The sequence below is a fragment of the Vigna umbellata genome, chromosome 6 (assembly GCF_029865625.1).
Source record: "Vigna umbellata cultivar VRB3 chromosome 6, Vumbellata_1.0, whole genome shotgun sequence".
In the NCBI taxonomy this organism is placed as follows: domain Eukaryota; kingdom Viridiplantae; phylum Streptophyta; class Magnoliopsida; order Fabales; family Fabaceae; genus Vigna; species Vigna umbellata.
Window position 1 is genome coordinate 10,883,574 of NC_142170.1, and position 20,093 is coordinate 10,903,666.

General features: G+C 27.4%; 1 protein-coding gene across 1 annotated transcript; it reads right to left on the reverse strand.

The window, feature by feature from the left end:
- Positions 1-465: 465 nt before the first annotated feature.
- On the reverse strand, positions 466-4,047 carry LOC124836833 (uncharacterized). The gene is made up of 9 exons (XM_047312071.2): positions 3,607-4,047; positions 3,290-3,476; positions 3,063-3,196; positions 2,845-2,957; positions 2,463-2,706; positions 1,398-1,550; positions 1,201-1,280; positions 1,053-1,102; positions 466-673 (listed from the first exon to the last, which is right to left on the reverse strand). Exons 1-9 carry the CDS (start codon positions 4,000-4,002, stop codon positions 519-521), a joined length of 1,512 nt encoding a protein of 503 aa, XP_047168027.1. The 5' UTR covers positions 4,003-4,047; the 3' UTR covers positions 466-518.
- Between the last annotated feature and the right edge of the window lie 16,046 nt (positions 4,048-20,093).

Genomic DNA, 20,093 nt, shown 5'->3' on the forward strand with positions numbered 1-20,093 from the left:
TTAATTTAATTATTTTTTATATTTAAATAACTCTTATACAGTACTTTTTATTTAGTATAAATTATAGATAAGTAAATATGACCTAGAAACTATTTTTTAGGTGAAAATACACGTATTATATCTTGGGAAGATAATTTTTTATTTGACAATTCATAGTTAGAATTTATTAGAGTTTAAAATGACTAAACTTTTATAATTCTAGTCTAGAATTTTTCTTGGAAGACTTATGAGTATGCTCACCTCTAAGCACAAATAATTATGATAAACACTAAATTTTATTCGAATAAAAATATGAGATACTTATCATCTTATTACAAGAATATTAGGAAAATTTAAAATGTAAATAATTTCTTAAAAATAAAGAAACTGGTAGCATATTTTCTATTCACCTAACGAAAAAAAAAAAGAAGAAAATTATTATCTTACATTCTCAAAAGTGACAAGAAAATTATGTGAGAATATTAGTGATGCGAAATGCTGTATTATTTCATTAAGAAAAAGTTGTTTTCATCTTTGATCTACAACTTTATGGTCCCATTAAGTGCTAGAAGATCAACATAATACTGGCTGATCCACCCTTTCATGATCTTTATTTCTTTGTTCCTCATTTCAACCAACCATTCTGGATCACTATGATTTGCATTTGCACCCATAATATCCAAACAGTGAGATCCTGAAAAAGTAACATTCGTCAAAGGTTGAAGTAGGTTTTCAACTTTTTCTTCCTCCAAAAACAAAGTGGGCCAAAGGCCCATTCTACGTAGTTTTTCTATATAATAAGTCTGGTTTGTTGCTTCCTACACCTATCAAATTTGTCTCTTCACACCAGAAAATAAATTTCAAAGTGATGGAAGTGATAGAATGGGAGAAATTTAACAGAACGTAGGAAGCAACAGCACAAAGTGTTGATTTTTTATTTGGAGAAAACTTATAACGATAAAATTTATTTTTATTTTTTAAAGTGGGATAAAATGATCATTTGATTCATTTCATGTTGAAAAAATATTCTATTAGAGAGAATTGAAATACAGGAACGAAATTCTAAGTCATACCATTAATTGCATGGATGGCAACAACAGTGTCTGATATGTTCTCCAGAACCCTGAATTTTAATAAAAGATTTATACAAAAGTTGTTCAAGAATATTGTTCTTAAACAATTTACCAAAGTAATTATCATCTAATTTAAATAATTAATTACCCGCCACTGCTGTAAGGGTCTCTTAGTCCATTAGAGAAGATGATGTTGCTACCAAACTTTTGAAGGCTCAACTTTATATTCTGTCATCACCCACCACACAATTAAACACAACCATACGATAATATCAAAATAATCTTATAACTAAAAAATATATTTAACTTTTGATAATCTTCAGAAGAGAAAAGAAAGAAACTTACATGACCACCATAGTATGTAGTGATCCAATGAGGGCGAGGTGAGACACCATAAAGTTTCTTGCAGTCATTGGCAAAACTCTTGAAGCTAAAAGGATCAGGTTGGAACATGGAGTTGTTTCCTATGCCTATGGGTATCACAATTTCGCTACATGTCTGAATAAATGCACCCAGAAGTTCACATTAGCGACTAGAATATATAATAGTACGAATAAATATTACAAGACAAAAGTGAAAAGAAAAAAAAAAGAATTAAAAGTTAGAATAAGATTTTAGTAAATTTACAGTGAATATAGCTCATATATATGATGAGTTTATTAAGTTGTAAGCTCACGCAACCAACATGTATTAAATAATTACGTTTTTAAAATAAAATAAAAGAGATCTTTAAATAAATAAGGAACATTGAGTTTTAAATATCTTATTCTTAAATTAAATGTTTGTTTGTTATTTTAGATGGTCTAAAATATTTCTAGACAGTATCATGGTCTATGACTTACTTAGACAATCTCTAACATAAGACGGTTTGATAGAATTAGAAGTTTCTATTTGACTATTTGTCTTCTTATTTTTTTTTATATATTTTGTGTCAATGCTTTGTACACTACTCAACATATAAGTAGTAAATTTTCTTATTTTACTTTCTTCCTTATCTTTTCTTTGCTTTTTGTTTCACTGTGACCTATTACTACATAATGTATTCAATATAGATTTCCCATTTTGTTTTGCTAAGTCACATCACATTAATAATGTATCTTCTAATTATCCATGGCTATCTACAGCCATTAGGGTCTCCATCTTTTATGTTACAAGAAGAAAAACCCATATACTTCTAATTTGAATGGCTTAAACCAATTCAACTTAAAAGCCCATTTGTTCAAAGATGTGGACATTTTTTAAAAGCACAGTCCACACATATTTTTAAAAGTAGGGAAATTTGATTTTACAAAGTTCCCCCACATACTGAAAGTGAAAATGATTTTTTTGTGTGTTATAATCTGTTATTTAGAAATAAAATGATAAAAGAAAAAAGAATAATTGAAAGAAAATTGATGCAATGATCTTTACCTGCCATCTCCAACCCAGAGTTGTCTCAGATACATTAGAAGGAGCATTAACTTTGCAAGTGGTGTTTCCCCTTAAAGCTACCACCCCTGCATATATCTTACTCAATATATCACTCCCAAATGAACCTTTATCAATGCCACCACAAATCACTGTAACAGGATATATTGGTGGATGATTGTATTGAGCAGCAGAAGCATACATATTTTCCAGGTATTCTTTCAAATCAGAAGACTTGTTTAAGGGTCTGTAACAAGTAAATTTCAATATTATTTTCATGAATTTCAGGCAACAGAAGAATCTTACAAAGACACGTTTAAGTGTTAAAAAAATGAATTTTTAAACCTAATTCAAGCTCACAGATAAATAAACAAAGTGTTTATACCTGCAAGTGTTGAATCTCTGGCTAAGAAGGGAAAGACCCTTTGGCTGAGAAGCTACACTGTCAATTTCTGACCACGACTGCAATATAGTTTGATAGCATGTTTCACTGGCTTCCTGCATAAACCAACTCATCATTATTAAGTAAATTTTTTTATGGTATATTTTATGATAAAACTAAATAAAGAAAGAAAATATTAAAATCAAAACATGGTAAATTACTCTATAATCCCTTGAAACAACAGAGTAGTAACCATCTTGTGGTGTAATATCATCAAAGTAGAGGATCGGAGCTGATGAGGCCAGAGCACCAATGGCCATGTGAGGATATTTGAGCCTAAACCACGAAGCAAGCACTGCATGCGATATAATAAACAATATCAGTAACATTCATAGGAATAAACAGCAGTAACATGAGTGAGAACACTAAGAATGTTTGAGGGACTAACTTCCACCATATGATCCTCCAATCACAATCACCGGGGAATTTGGTGCATGCAATGTCTTCTTAACATGTATGAGAACTGATGCATAATCTGCTATAGCTTGAGCTGAGTTGAAATATCCAATGGTGCTTGCATTCTTAAATGCCTCTTCCCTTGATCCAAATGGTACTGATTTCCCATAATAACGGTGCTGATGAGGAAATTAAGGGTTGCTATCTGTCAAACTCAATGTGTGTATATATATATATATATATATATATATATATATATATATATACCTTTGAATATTGAAAAAAGAAGAGTTATATAAAATTGAATACCTCTATGTATACCAAGAGAGCATTAAAGGAAGCAGCGTTATCAGTGAGGAATGCTATGCCTTCTGGGGAATAATCTATTGCTTCTTCTGCACCAAAATAGGCAAATATTGGAGCACTAGAATTGGCACCACCCCAATACTTGAAATTGATGAGATATCTTTGTTGAAAAGTTTTGTAACTTTGGGGCCTATAGTTAAAGTGATCGAGAAGCTGTTTGTAGTAAAATGTGTTAATGTTATCTGTAGAAGTTTTTGCATCAAAAGTTGCAGGGTGGTGCAAGCTTGTATCCCATGTAGGAATGGGGCTCAACCTTGGAATTTTCACAGAATGTGTTGAAGTGAAATGCATGAGAAAAGTGAAAAGAAGGCATTGAAACAGCAAGGGGTGGTGTTCCATTTCAACAAAGGAAAATAGCAGTGTCTTGAGGATCTTTCCTATTTCACATACCAAGTGAATATTTTCTAGTATATATATACTTGATAATCTATACTATTGTTTCTTCTTCTTTTTTACATTTTTTATTTTTATTTTTATCCTTTAAATAAATACTTTTTTAAAATTAGAATAATTACTTAAAGTGATATTTTTTATTTCAACGTTCTTTTAAATTTAATCATTTTAAGCATAAAATAATTATATATAATAAAATTATAAAATTATTTATATTTATCTTCTATAATTATAATAATAATATTAAATTTATTATTTTTTGTTATTATAGAAAAAGTAGACACGTACACGTAACATATATATTTTCATTAACATTGAGAATATAAATTATAAAATTAAAATATATCTTGATATGATATGTAATTTCCACAACATGTATTATTGAGATATATATTTGGACCACTGAATTAAATATGATTAGTGATCACTGAGAGGTTATAAGATGGATTTAATAAATAATCAATTTCATTAAAATGAATTTGAATAATTTTGATATTATTTTCAAAAGTAAATTGTAAATATAATTTTAATTTTATAAAATCAACGAATAAGTAAGGTTTTTAATTTACTACAAAATTATTTTATTTCTAATTAATATAAAATTTATAACATAACTTATTTTATCTTTAAATAAAAATAATATTTTAAAAAAATAATAATGACAAGGTTTTGAAAACTAATTTGTCGTTGTCGTACATTTTTAATAATAAGTATAATTTTGAAAAATCATATAAAACTTTTTGGTCTAATTTAAAATCTTCTTAGGGACTATTATAACTTCAGAAAATCCAAACTTTCTACTAGATTTTTTTATTTTAAAAAATGTTCACAAATTATATGGTCCTTATAAATAAGATATGTTGTGATAAGCATTTTTCTTTCCGAGCAAGCACATAAGACCATTTTAGTGCGTTGATATGTTGAAAGCTTTATGCACCAAGAAACTGAGAATTAAAGTAGACGGTGATGGATAAGGCACTAACTGAACGCGCTTTCAAAATATAAGATTACTTCCTCTTTTTTAGTCTACAATTTTGACCATGGAAATGTTAGTTATGTTTTTGGAACCTAGTGTAACACGACATGCATAAAAAAAAAAAAGTAAGATTCACTTTATTTAACTTTAAAAATATATTTTAAATTATTTAAAAATTTATAAATACGTTTAAAATAATTTTTTTATATATATATAAAAGTGTACCAAATTTTAAAGGACAAAAAAATCTTCATTCATAACAAAAAAACATACGAAATATTTTAATAATTTTTATTTTTAATTTAAATAAGTTGATGACCGGTAACGATGATTGTAATCCCAACATAAGAGTTCTTTATCAAACTTCCTTAAAGATAAATTAATATTTCTAAAATTTTAAAAAAAAATTAATAACAATCAAAAGGAAAAAATATAACAGAGTCATCCAATCAAAAATCAATATCAATCTTATCAATTATTTTATTATTAAAGTGAAAAACAAATTAACGAACCGCGCAAGAGCAACAAATTAGGATGTCCTGGATTGCTTTGTATATGGGTAAGATAGAGGATAGAGATGAGAGAGAAACAAATTGGATAAATGGAAAATGTGACTTAAGGTTAGATGAGTGTTTCTAATTTTTTTATTTTAAATTAAAAGTAAAAAATATTTTAGAGTATGCTTTTTTTATAAATGGAGATTTTTTTGTCTTTTAAAACTTGATACACTTTACTAAAATGTACCAACTAAAAAAACTTTTAAATATATATTTGTCCACTTATCTTAAATAATTTTTTATTATTATGTTACATTGTTAATGACACAATGTATTAAGATAGACCAATTATAATTTTTATTGAGGTAAAATTTTATCTTCTACTATTTTTTTTTTCTTTTATTCATGTGAGAGTTTTATATTTAATATATATGTAACAATTAGGAAATAAATGTTTTTCTAATATTTGAATGAGTCGCGAGGTTGATTTGAATAAGTAGTGAGGTTGATTTTATAGATTGAAGCTTTCGAAATTGTTTAAAGGTTTTAAGACTTTTTTGCCTTAAAATTGTTATTTTTTATTAAAAAAAACGTCAAAGTTGAGTATTGAAGAGCTGAATTAATATTTATAGATATTTAAAATGTTGGAGTTGTTAATGATGTTATTATTTGTATTTATGCTAATTTTAACTTAATTTGATGGTTGACTAATCATGTTTAGTTTGAGTTATTTTATATGGCATTTTTTAATGGAAAAGAGGTTGTAACATCCCAATATCTCACATTGGATAATTCATATTATTACATTTACGGTAACATCCCGTAATCTCACACTTAAAAATTCACAGTTGATATACATATTTTAAACTCAGATTTCAACTATAAACTCCTAAGTATAACTTGAATCCTTCTAACTTATCTTCGATCTCTTTCTTCATTGGTATTGCTTCAGACGACATTCCTTCATCTGCTCCCGTATAATATCACGCATTATACGATCATCGCATTCACATGCACACACATGTAAGGGTGAGCTAACAATTCAATACAATAAACATACCTCGATATCAAACCATACTATGCTCACTATACCAGATCAAATTACATAAACAAATATGAGTTACACACTAAACCACATTGCATGCATCAATATATATCAAACACCAAATCAGAATGCATACACCAATATGCATCATGCATACACCAATATGCATCATGCATACACCAATATGCATCATGCATACACCAATATGCATCATGCATACACCAATATGCATCATGCATACACCAATATGCATCAAACACCAAATCAGAATGCATACACCAATATGCATCACGTCCATCCATCCCAAAAGTCATACAAATTGACTATATCGCATACATTCACATACTCTCCACATAAATCACATCATTATAATTCACAATCATATTCAGATGCATAAATTCAAATCTAATAAAGTCCAATTATTTCAGAAATCATACAAACTGAATATATTCCAACAAGATATATTACACAATAATTTAACAGTACATAATCTGTTCAATAGGATTTAAGTTAAAAACTCGTCGAGTATACTTCCAGGAAAGAGAGGTGCGTCACAATGGACAACTTAAGTACCAAATCTTTCCTTAGCCAAAGCGTTCCTCAACTAGTTTTTAACAAATTTCTTATTTACAGATTTAAAACAATAGCATATAATATTAACACCGAAAGTTAATATAGATATCAAAAAATAGAAATTAAGCAATATTGAGATCCCTGAGAAGATACGAAATTAATATCTATAAATCTGTAACTCCGATTTCAAATCTGAATGGTCACAATAATTCACTATTTGTTATAAATTACATATTAAAATTTCAGGTTGATCCAACGGTTAACTAGATAGATATTGAGGTTTTACCGAGGTAACTCAGGTGCAGAATTTTAAGTGGTTTTTGGTTATACTCAAAATGCGGAACTAATTTCCCTAATCACAGACATTTAATTTCAAATCTGAACGGTCAAAATGACTTAATATGTCTTATGAATTACATACTAAATTTTGGGCTCAATCTAACGGTAAATGAAATATATATAAAATTTTTACCATGATAACTTAAGAACAGAAATATAGTGTTCATCAGATTTTTCAAAACTTAAAACTTATTTTCTCCAACCATAGACTTTCAATTAAAAATCCGATCGGTCAAAGTGTATTAATATATCTTAGGAATCATATATAAAATTTTCAAGTTGATCTAATGGTCAAATGAGTCATAATATATATTTTACCGAGGTGACTAAGTAACAGATTTACAGGGGTAATTAATTTACTCAAACATGCAGGATTTATTTCTCTAAGTACAGATTTCTAATTACAAATCCAAACGGTCAAAGTGAAGAAATAGGTCTTAGGATTCATATATTAAAATTTTAGTTAAATCCAACGGTCAAAATAATTAAAAGAAAAGTTTTACCATACTAACTCGAAAATAAGAAAATTATAATCATGAAAACTAAATTTATATAAGTGAATAGATAACTACCATTACCAAAATTTTAACATACTCATAACTCATATTCATTATCATAACATGGATAAAAATCATATACAAGAAGGATTAGCTCCCCTTACCTCTATTCCAGACTTAATCTCCTGCTCCGAATTTGTTTCCCTGAAATTCTTCAGAACCTCTACTCTTCTTGCAACTAAAAATTTCTCCCTAACTCTTTCTTCTCTATTTCTCAAGCTCTCACTTGATTCCTCTTTTTTTTTGGTGCCAAATACCCTTCCCTCCTATGGCTATTTATAGGTAAAAAAAATTTACTATTCATTAATATTTTAATATTATTTATTATTTTAATATTATTTAAAAAATAATATTTTAATCATTTACTCACCAAATCTGATCTTAGTTTCTACCTACTAATTTCTTCCATGCTAAGGAATCTTAATGCTGAAAATTTATTTTATTATTTTTTTTTTACTATTTACTATTTACTATTCACTTTTTACTATTCACTATTCAATTTTTACTATTCGATTTTCTTAAAAAAAAATACTAAATAAGTTATCAAAAATTTTAACTTCTCCTTATAAAATTACTATAATTTTATATCCAAAATTTACATTTTTCTATCCACTAAAATTATTATTACTAATAAAATGCTAAAATTTACTACTATATATATATATATATATTTTTATTTTTATGGGTCTTACATTCTCCCCAACAACAAAAATTTTCGTCCTCGAAAATTGGACATAAAATAAGGTTATGATTATTTCACCTTATCTTCTAATTTCCTTGTAAATTCATTTACTCTTCTTTCCCAAACTAGTTTGACTAAGTAGATGATCTTTCCTCTAAGTCATTCTATTCGATGGTTTTCTATACTTAGGGGTTGCCCTCTTAATGAGACATCTTTTTTTTTTGTAGTCGCATCTACTTCTAAAATGTGAGAAAGATCTAACACACACTTTCTTAGTTAAGTAGCATTAAAACTAAATGAATGTTGACTGATGTGCTTAAGAGAAATTTCCTCGTGTGAAGAGCTTCTCCCACACTCGTGGTTGAACTTACTAATAAGAAGATATTACTCTAATGGTTTTCTCCTAAAATCAACATACGACTTCTACCTACTGAGATTCCTAAGTCATAATTGACTTAATAATAGACCCAAAATCTCCTCCTTTTACAAAAACCTTTTAATTTAAAATCTCATCACCTAAAACAAAAATAATCAACCATTAACTTCCATACCAGATTTATGTAACCTAACCACTCATAGTAATAACTTATGCCAAATCATCACTTATAGCTCAAAACTTTCAACTTCCAACTTTTTACTCTAACCTATAATGAACTACTCTTGGTTTTAGATTAGATTTTCCCCTTAACTTCAGGATTTTGTTTTTGTCTTTAGTTGACAATTGGCAGCCCCTGAATTCTTAAAATCCCTTGGATGTATGAAAATAGGTGGGGCTCTCTCCAAATTGCTTGTCCGTTTCTTCACTTGTGCCAAGATCACTCATAAACTATAATCACAAGATTCGAGAAAACTTTTCATTCCTACTATAACTAGAAAGTGATTCTCCTTATAGATCCTTATTTAAGACTTCCATGACCATGTAAAACTCTAAGAATCGTTCTTTTTCCGTAACAATTTTCCATTATATTTTCTCAACACAGTTTCTACTCCTAGAAATTGTACGCCTCCAAAAGCCACTTATGTTTACCAAAAATTTTACTAGATTGCTCCACCTTACCCTATACTTCTATTTTCCGTAAAATTTCTAATTACTCTGATGATTACACGGAGTCCAAAACACTATTACTAAATAATTCATCCTTATGTTTTCTTTTCTATACCCACTTAACAAGAACTTGTCCAAAACTAATACCTATATTGAGTATGCTTTATAACATTCATAGGAACCCTTCCACACTTAATATCATGCATCATTTCCTTCACTCGTCCTTGATGGACTTATCTGATTCTTGGTAATATTGCCTTCACCCTTAACTACACTTAATGTTCAACAATCAACTCACAATTCTTTAAGACCATAAACTTCTAAAAACATATTGAAACATGACCAAACCATCCTTTCGATCATACTCTAGACTACAATATCTATCCTTCACTTGCATTGGTCAGATATCCCTAAAATACTTGTCCTCATCCTTTATTTAACTCACACTAAATGTTGAACCACTATTTTCTTCACCTGATAAACACTTCTGAAATACTTAACAAAACTAGAATAATCAAGCTTCTTTCATGATTATACTCCAAATTACCTCAACCTTTATTTAATTATTTTCCTAGCAACCATTACTAGCCTAAGTTAAAACATTCTTCAAGAATTAACTTATAAACTCTAAATCTTAGGAATATAAATTGTGTCCTCAAAATACCTTCCCACATCCTAACCTAATATGAATCCACAAACTTAATGTTATCCGTAACCCAGTACCTAACAACTGCGTATCTTTGATAAGACTCAACAGATCACTCAATCAACAATGTTATAATTTATGAAACCACTTATATCAATAAGGCCGAATTTAAAACTAACTAGCTTCCTTATCAGTACTGCACCTACCCATTTAAATAAACTACGTATGCCACATAAGTTAAATCCATCCTATAACATTAAAATATAGCTTAATGGTTACACTAATTAATCCTCTAATACTTGAAATAACTCCCATAGATATAAAGAATTAATGGGTCATCAAAAGATGTCATAGCACAAAACCATTGTGCCAAGTATCCCTTCCTACCACTCTATTCAAGAACTTTTTCAGGCAAGTACACCTTCCCAACCATTTAACCACCATGTTACTTCCTACCACTCGTCTATAGAGATTATCAGGCAATCAACCACAACGCAACCTCAATTATAATGTGCTCCCCGAGATCAAAACCATATCCCAAGGATATTTAGTGTTAACCAAATCTCAAATTTTTATCTTATGCGAACTAAAAGTAAGTATAAACAAGTTCACTCATACACATCACTGGATAGAGATCAAGGTGCGACATATAAATCTTTACCCATCCTTTACATCACTATTGAGGTTTGAATACTACCATATAACTATACCTGATGAAATTTCTCCAATCACAACCTACAACTTCTTAATTATTCCAAATTCCCTAATCACATTGCAACCCTCCTTTTTATCTATTTCCAAACTCTTCTTCTTCCTTATCTTGTCATGTTCATAATAATATCAATTCAACCTACACTACCTCTACTAACTTTAATATTCCAAAATCAATAAAATTTACAACCATAAATCATGACATTTTAATCCTATCATAAAAATACCAAATATTTGCATAAGTCGAAAGCCAAAATTTTCGTACCTGGATTTTCTCCACTACTCCTCATACCACAATCACATACTCTCAAATCTTATCTCTAATACATTTACTAAAAAAATCTAACCATCTCCTTTTAATCATCCATTTAGCTTAAAATCCTTCCAATAAAAGATCTCGTGTCCTCTTAACTTATAAATTTCTCCTCCTATTAAACTTTCTCTCAATCCTCTTTATTCCTTATATAACTTCTCATCTACTCTTCTTCGTCTAATATTTGATTTATTCTTAATCTACTTCAGTATTCCTATCCTTTTTTTTTTTTTAAACTTTCTCTTCAAATCTTCCACCATTTTCTTTCTTCAGATTCCAATCATCACTGATACATCAATCCATGTTACCAATCTCACACAATGTCATTCCGTTTCTCATCAACACTTCCTTCTCTTCTGACTTTTAACGTTATTGATATACTAAACCAAACTGATTTCTCAAACCTTGCTACATTCATGCTTATCCAAAGCTTCTCTAAATCTAGCCTTTGAACTCAACTCCTTTTTGTGAAACGTAAGATATCTGATCTATTAATTTTTGTTCTAGAAACTTCTAAAAATTTTACTTCTAAACACCAACATCTTCACTCATCCTTTGAAACTTAAACTCTAGTATTATATTTCCCTATCAAGGCTTTAACTAATTCTAATATCTTTCCTCAAACCCTCAGAATTAAGAAAGAAAAATCATCTATGGTAAAAGTCATGAGTAGTTAGACACAATACTCTACTACCTAGATTTGGAGGAAATGGTAAATTATACCATTTAGACTCAATTCTTCACAGAGAAGACACGGAAGACCCACAACACAGAGGTCATCCTAAGGACGAACTGCTCTGATACCATTAATGTAACATCCCAATATCTCACATTGGATAATTCATATTATTACATTTACGGTAACATCCCGTAATCTCACACTTAAAAATTCACAGTTGATATACATATTTTAAACTCAGATTTCAACTATAAACTCCTAAGTATAACTTGAATCCTTCTAACTTATCTTCGATCTCTTTCTTCATTGGTATTGCTTCAGACGACATTCCTTCATCTGCTCCCGTATAATATCACGCATTATACGATCATCGCATTCACATGCACACACATGTAAGGGTGAGCTAACAATTCAATACAATAAACATACCTCGATATCAAACCATACTATGCTCACTATACCAGATCAAATTACATAAACAAATATGAGTTACACACTAAACCACATTGCATGCATCAATATATATCAAACACCAAATCAGAATGCATACACCAATATGCATCATGCATACACCAATATGCATCATGCATACACCAATATGCATCATGCATACACCAATATGCATCATGCATACACCAATATGCATCATGCATACACCAATATGCATCAAACACCAAATCAGAATGCATACACCAATATGCATCACGTCCATCCATCCCAAAAGTCATACAAATTGACTATATCGCATACATTCACATACTCTCCACATAAATCACATCATTATAATTCACAATCATATTCAGATGCATAAATTCAAATCTAATAAAGTCCAATTATTTCAGAAATCATACAAACTGAATATATTCCAACAAGATATATTACACAATAATTTAACAGTACATAATCTGTTCAATAGGATTTAAGTTAAAAACTCGTCGAGTATACTTCCAGGAAAGAGAGGTGCGTCACAATGGACAACTTAAGTACCAAATCTTTCCTTAGCCAAAGCGTTCCTCAACTAGTTTTTAACAAATTTCTTATTTACAGATTTAAAACAATAGCATATAATATTAACACCGAAAGTTAATATAGATATCAAAAAATAGAAATTAAGCAATATTGAGATCCCTGAGAAGATACGAAATTAATATCTATAAATCTGTAACTCCGATTTCAAATCTGAATGGTCACAATAATTCACTATTTGTTATAAATTACATATTAAAATTTCAGGTTGATCCAACGGTTAACTAGATAGATATTGAGGTTTTACCGAGGTAACTCAGGTGCAGAATTTTAAGTGGTTTTTGGTTATACTCAAAATGCGGAACTAATTTCCCTAATCACAGACATTTAATTTCAAATCTGAACGGTCAAAATGACTTAATATGTCTTATGAATTACATACTAAATTTTGGGCTCAATCTAACGGTAAATGAAATATATATAAAATTTTTACCATGATAACTTAAGAACAGAAATATAGTGTTCATCAGATTTTTCAAAACTTAAAACTTATTTTCTCCAACCATAGACTTTCAATTAAAAATCCGATCGGTCAAAGTGTATTAATATATCTTAGGAATCATATATAAAATTTTCAAGTTGATCTAATGGTCAAATGAGTCATAATATATATTTTACCGAGGTGACTAAGTAACAGATTTACAGGGGTAATTAATTTACTCAAACATGCAGGATTTATTTCTCTAAGTACAGATTTCTAATTACAAATCCAAACGGTCAAAGTGAAGAAATAGGTCTTAGGATTCATATATTAAAATTTTAGTTAAATCCAACGGTCAAAATAATTAAAAGAAAAGTTTTACCATACTAACTCGAAAATAAGAAAATTATAATCATGAAAACTAAATTTATATAAGTGAATAGATAACTACCATTACCAAAATTTTAACATACTCATAACTCATATTCATTATCATAACATGGATAAAAATCATATACAAGAAGGATTAGCTCCCCTTACCTCTATTCCAGACTTAATCTCCTGCTCCGAATTTGTTTCCCTGAAATTCTTCAGAACCTCTACTCTTCTTGCAACTAAAAATTTCTCCCTAACTCTTTCTTCTCTATTTCTCAAGCTCTCACTTGATTCCTCTTTTTTTTTTGGTGCCAAATACCCTTCCCTCCTATGGCTATTTATAGGTAAAAAAAATTTACTATTCATTAATATTTTAATATTATTTATTATTTTAATATTATTTAAAAAATAATATTTTAATCATTTACTCACCAAATCTGATCTTAGTTTCTACCTACTAATTTCTTCCATGCTAAGGAATCTTAATGCTGAAAATTTATTTTTATTATTTTTTTTTTACTATTTACTATTTACTATTCACTTTTTACTATTCACTATTCAATTTTTACTATTCGATTTTCTTAAAAAAAATACTAAATAAGTTATCAAAAATTTTAACTTCTCCTTATAAAATTACTATAATTTTATATCCAAAATTTACATTTTTCTATCCACTAAAATTATTATTACTAATAAAATGCTAAAATTTACTACTATATATATATATATATATTTTTATTTTTATGGGTCTTACAGAGGTCACTGTTGTGATTAAAATATATTGTTAAGTTAGATTTGGTGGTTCATTTTACACAAGATAGATCATGGTAAATGAGTACCTACATTCTTATTAGACGTAGAAATTTTTATATTAGGAAGAATCTGAGAAAAATCATCATTAATGTGATATGAATTAATTAAAAATATGAGTTGGCTACGAAAAAACAACATACGTTACTTTTAATCTAAAATTTTAAAACTTTGTTTATAAGTTTATTTTCTTTGTATATTATTTTACTTTTTTCATTTTTAATTAACGTATTACATTTATACTTAAATATATAAAGCTATTACATATTAATTTTTATGTAAATTTAAATATTATATATATATATATATATATATATATATATATATAATTTAATAGATACATTTATTCTTTTAATAATTGATATAAGATAATAATAATACATTAAGTATATTAATGAACTTGGGTTGAGTTAGTAGCATTTGAATTTCATGTTTAGATTGAATCTCTTGGTTTGAAATGACTAAATATGTATACAAGCCTTCCAAACTCCAAAGTATGATATAAGTGGATGATGATTGTTTTGATTCACATTTATCAAGTTTAGGTAGAACCATTATTGTTAACTTTTGTGTAAAATTAGTTTGTAAAATTGAACTGTGATTGAATTTTTGTGATTGAATTTTTGTAATTAACATATTGATTGACAAGGAATTATATAAATTTTTGGATTTTATTTTAAACTTGACTAATATTTAATTTCTTGAAGATGCCTTTTTGCAAGTTATATGATAATTTTTGAAGGAAATATTTCATTTTCACCCTTAGGAAAGGATTTTTACAAATTAAATGTGAAATTCGAAACTTTGCTTGAACAAATGATAGTTTAACACTGGTTCATCTTACAATTTTATAATACTGTCAAAATGAATCGAAAGTTGTGAGCTAACTTAATCCATTATGAATGACTTTGCTAGTGAAAAAAAAATGATATTTTGATATTAGCTAATTTTGAATCTGATTCACTAAAAACCTGGTTCACTCAGGTTGAACTCCATAATAAATCATATTGGCTTGTTAATTCACCTAATTTTTAATATACCTAATTTTGTTTTTTGCTTTTACTTTTAAATTATATTTGGATTATCTTTAGAGTTTAAAATAGTTTTGAATTGTATTATATATTTTTTTAATTATTTTTAAAATTAAACATAATTTGAGACTGGAATTTATTTAAATTAGAATTAAAAAAATTGTTATTATTTTTTAAATTTGAAAAAAAACTTAACATTAAGTAAGTAAGTCAATAAATCAACTCATTTAATTTATTAACTTATGATAAATCAAATTGAATTCGAATATTTTTACTTAATCAATCGAATTGATTTGACTTAGTAAATAATCAACCAAAATCACTGGGTCAAATAACCCAATTCACAGTCAATAAATAAGACTAGTTTGTAAATAAATAAACTTCATTTTATTTTATTAAGCTTACTTTTCCTGTCAAGAAACAATAACAACCTGTAAAAAGAAACAGAAGAAATTGGTAATAAAACAAAAAATCTTAATTGTTGTTTTCTAATATTTCTTTCAAATTTTTTTATTTGTTTCTAATTGATTAAATTCCATAATAAAATCAGTATATTAATAAAACACAAATGAACTACAGAGAAGTTTCAAACAAAGTCATAATATATACACATAAAATAGATTTATTTCCTTTATTTGGTTAAACCCATAATTTTGTTTCTCTAATTCTATCTAATATATAAATATTTAATCATTTTTATATTTAAATAATTAGGTCTACGATTTAATTACATAAAAGAAAATAAAAGAATAAAAGAAATAGAACATTTGTAAAATTTAGATAAAGAATAATGATTAGACTAAAATTATAAAGCTTTTAAATAGAGAAATACAAGCTCTCCGTCATGAAAGAATCAAAATTACAAATAAACAAAATAAGTTATTAACATAAATACAAATTTTTAATGCACATAAATAAAATATCCAACCACACCGACCATGAATGGTAACATATCCATCATCGTGATGTAATGGTGTAAAAATTGTATCTAAAATAAGTGAAAAAAAAGGAGTTTATTTATATTTTTATTAGCTACTTTTCTTGAGTTCCACGCATTTGTATGGTTGCTTTGTAATCATTTACCTTTAAATATCCTTCTACTTGTAATAATGCCATGGCAGCATGAAAATTTCACTGTACAACAGGAGAAATAAAAAAAGTAAGAAAAAAGTAATAGTAATATAAAAACACACTTTACATTTACTTCAAAAATAATATAAAAATAAAATAATTATATAAAAATAAATTTTATATTTTTCCAAAAAAATCAAATAAATGTAAAAATTTATGTATATTAAAATATAATTTTTAAAATAAAAATAAGAGTATGTGAATCTTAATAGTTTAAAATAATTTATGATTTTCTCTTTCAAACACTTCAGCTTTATTTTACTCATCATTTTTCTCTAAAACTTTCTTATTAAATAAATCATTAAATTTAATTTTTATACAGTGTTTGAAATTTGTTTTAATAAATTTAATTAGCAATTTAATTTTTTTTATAGACTATGAAGAAGTTTCACATGTAAGCATCATTCTGGGAAGGCGTGAAATGTGCTAAGAGCATGCCTGTCATCTCATACTGAATGGATATAGACATCATGAAGCATGACCTCTGCAATCTCTTCTTTGAAGATAAGCTAAAGATAAATGAATAAAAGTTATTACAATAGAAAAATTATGATAATTATTTTTTCATATTTTTTTATTATTTAATAATATTAAATCTTAATTTATATAGATAGATACAAAGAAGATGATTTGAAAGTAATGATAAGAAAGGTAATTTTAAGTAGTTAAAAGACTTAATTAATGTTACTTCTTGGTAAAGTGTGTGAAAAAACGTTTTCTAAAAGAGATGCCTTTTTTATGACAAAAAATGGTGGTGCACGTGTTCCGAGAAGATTCATTTGTCTTTATTATGCATGTTTGCTTTTATTTGAAGTGTGAACTAAAATGGTTACTCTCGTTATTTTTTTCTTCCATGCCTGAATACTTTTCTTCTGTAACTCCGTCAGTATCAAAATATAATCATACTTTAACAACATTTTTTTCACGACATTTTAATATTATTTACGTATCATTACATGATTGGTCTAAAATTATTTCACAATCAATAATAATAATAATAAACATCAATATAAACCAATCACAAAATGATACGTAGACAGTGTTAAAATATTGTAAAAAAAATGTTGTCAAAGTATCATTATCTATATAAAAATTTATACCTTTAACTTTAAAAAATATTTATAGATTATGTTAGAAGTCCTAGATACAAGGTCAAATTATAATATATAAGTAAGTGCAAATTTTACCTTACAAACCTGTTTTGTGGGGTTAAGTTAAACTTAAAACTTTATTTTTCAAAATTTATAATTAAAATAAAAATTATGAAAAAAAAATAATTTCTAAATTGTATATTTAAATTATTTTTTCTTGAGTTCATCTATAGCACATTCTATAAAGTGTGATATGAGAAAGAAAACAGAGGAGAACGCTGGAAAGAAAAATATTAAGAGAAAATGTAAAAAAAAAAAATCATTCAGAAAATTTAAAACATATTTGTTCCACAAGATATTATATCTATTTTGGAAAGTTTATTTCAGAAATTCAATTTCAAAAATTTTGTTTAGAAATCATTTCACACTTTCTAAAAATTTCATTTCAAAAATGTTATTCTAAAAATTATGAAAAACTTGTTTGGAAAAAATATCAGAATATAATGTGATACCCGGGCACTAATGAGGGCGAAGAGTGATCGTCGGTGCAAGAGGCACGAAATGTAAGAGACACAAACAAAGAATGGCTCCTGACAAGCTTCCAGTGGAAGGGACACATGAATTAATCGAACATACACCGGAATGAGAGGGATCTATAGACTGTATAGGTATAAGACTATACAGTTGAAATATAGCTTAAAGACATTGATTTGGCTACTCATATCACCAAAATACATTCCCATAAGAATTTCATGGTTAAACGTGCTAAGCCTGGAGTAATTTAGGGATGAGTGATCTTCTGAGAAATTTTTCAAAATTTACATATATAGAAAGGTAAAATGCCCATTTTGAAAATTTGAGGGAGTGTTAAAAGAAATTGAAAGAATGCATGAAGTAAAAGCCTCTCTTTCTCTGTTAAAGCCCAATGATTGTGATTTGTGTTGGCCCATTATTGCATCTCTTTTATTCTTCACGGAGGTTTCTCCCTTCACCTCTACCGTTTTTTTCCCTGCAGCTCCATTTTAAAACTTCAAAACTATCATATGCTATTTAAAAAATCTTACAACTTATTTGTTGTGCTTCAACAAATTTCGAAACGTCGAGATATAAATAAAGTCTCACATCAGATAAAAGAAAAATTGAACATGAATTTATATACACATAAATACCTTAATTGGTAAGAGACATTTTGGAATAGTACCAAAAGCAAATTGGTGAGGGTTTTGTCCAAATCGAACAATATCTTACTAGAGATATGTGTATATCAAATCTCCCCAACACGAAATAGGTTAAAGTCTTTAAAGAATTCTTTCACAGATATCAAAATCTAATAATTTTTTGAAAAAAAAAATAATTATAAGATTATTTTAAGAATGTAAAAATATAGAGAAAAATAGCTAGAAGTAAAGAGAGAAATAGTCACTCTTCACATTCCATATTCAAGAATTAATGTTTTGAAAAATGATTGGGCTGAGTGTAGATTTCTTTTATATATTTGAGTAGGACGATAAATGATATCATAATAACATAAAAATAACATAAACAATAAAAATATTATAAGGAAATCGTGCTAAAAAATGGTGTTAATATATTTTATATTTGTGAATGCATAGGAGATTTGTTAGTGAATTTTTTTATCTGTGATTAAATGAATATTTTTCTAGTTTAATAATTCATATTTAAGCGTATAGGTTATTACGCTATCTGTGAGGAGACTTATAGCAACTTATACACAATATTTTTTGTGATTCTAATTAGTTATAGCTTTCAAATTAAAAAAGTGAAAACAAAAAATTAAATTTTAAAAAGCTACCTAATTAAATGAAACTAAACCACAAATTATATGTTTTTTTAAAAGGGGACTTAACGCCCCCAAACTATTTTTCAAAACGTCAAGATTAAAGAAAATATTTACATTAAATGAATAAGCTTAAGCTTTAAAATTAAAAGATAATTAAAATCAAGTCACAGAAAATATAATTTTATCTCACTTTCAACTTTCAAGTAAGAAAAATCTTTATCTATTTAAGTTTTTGTTTTGTTGAATAACTAACCAGATGCCTATTAATTTAGTGTAAAGAACATATTT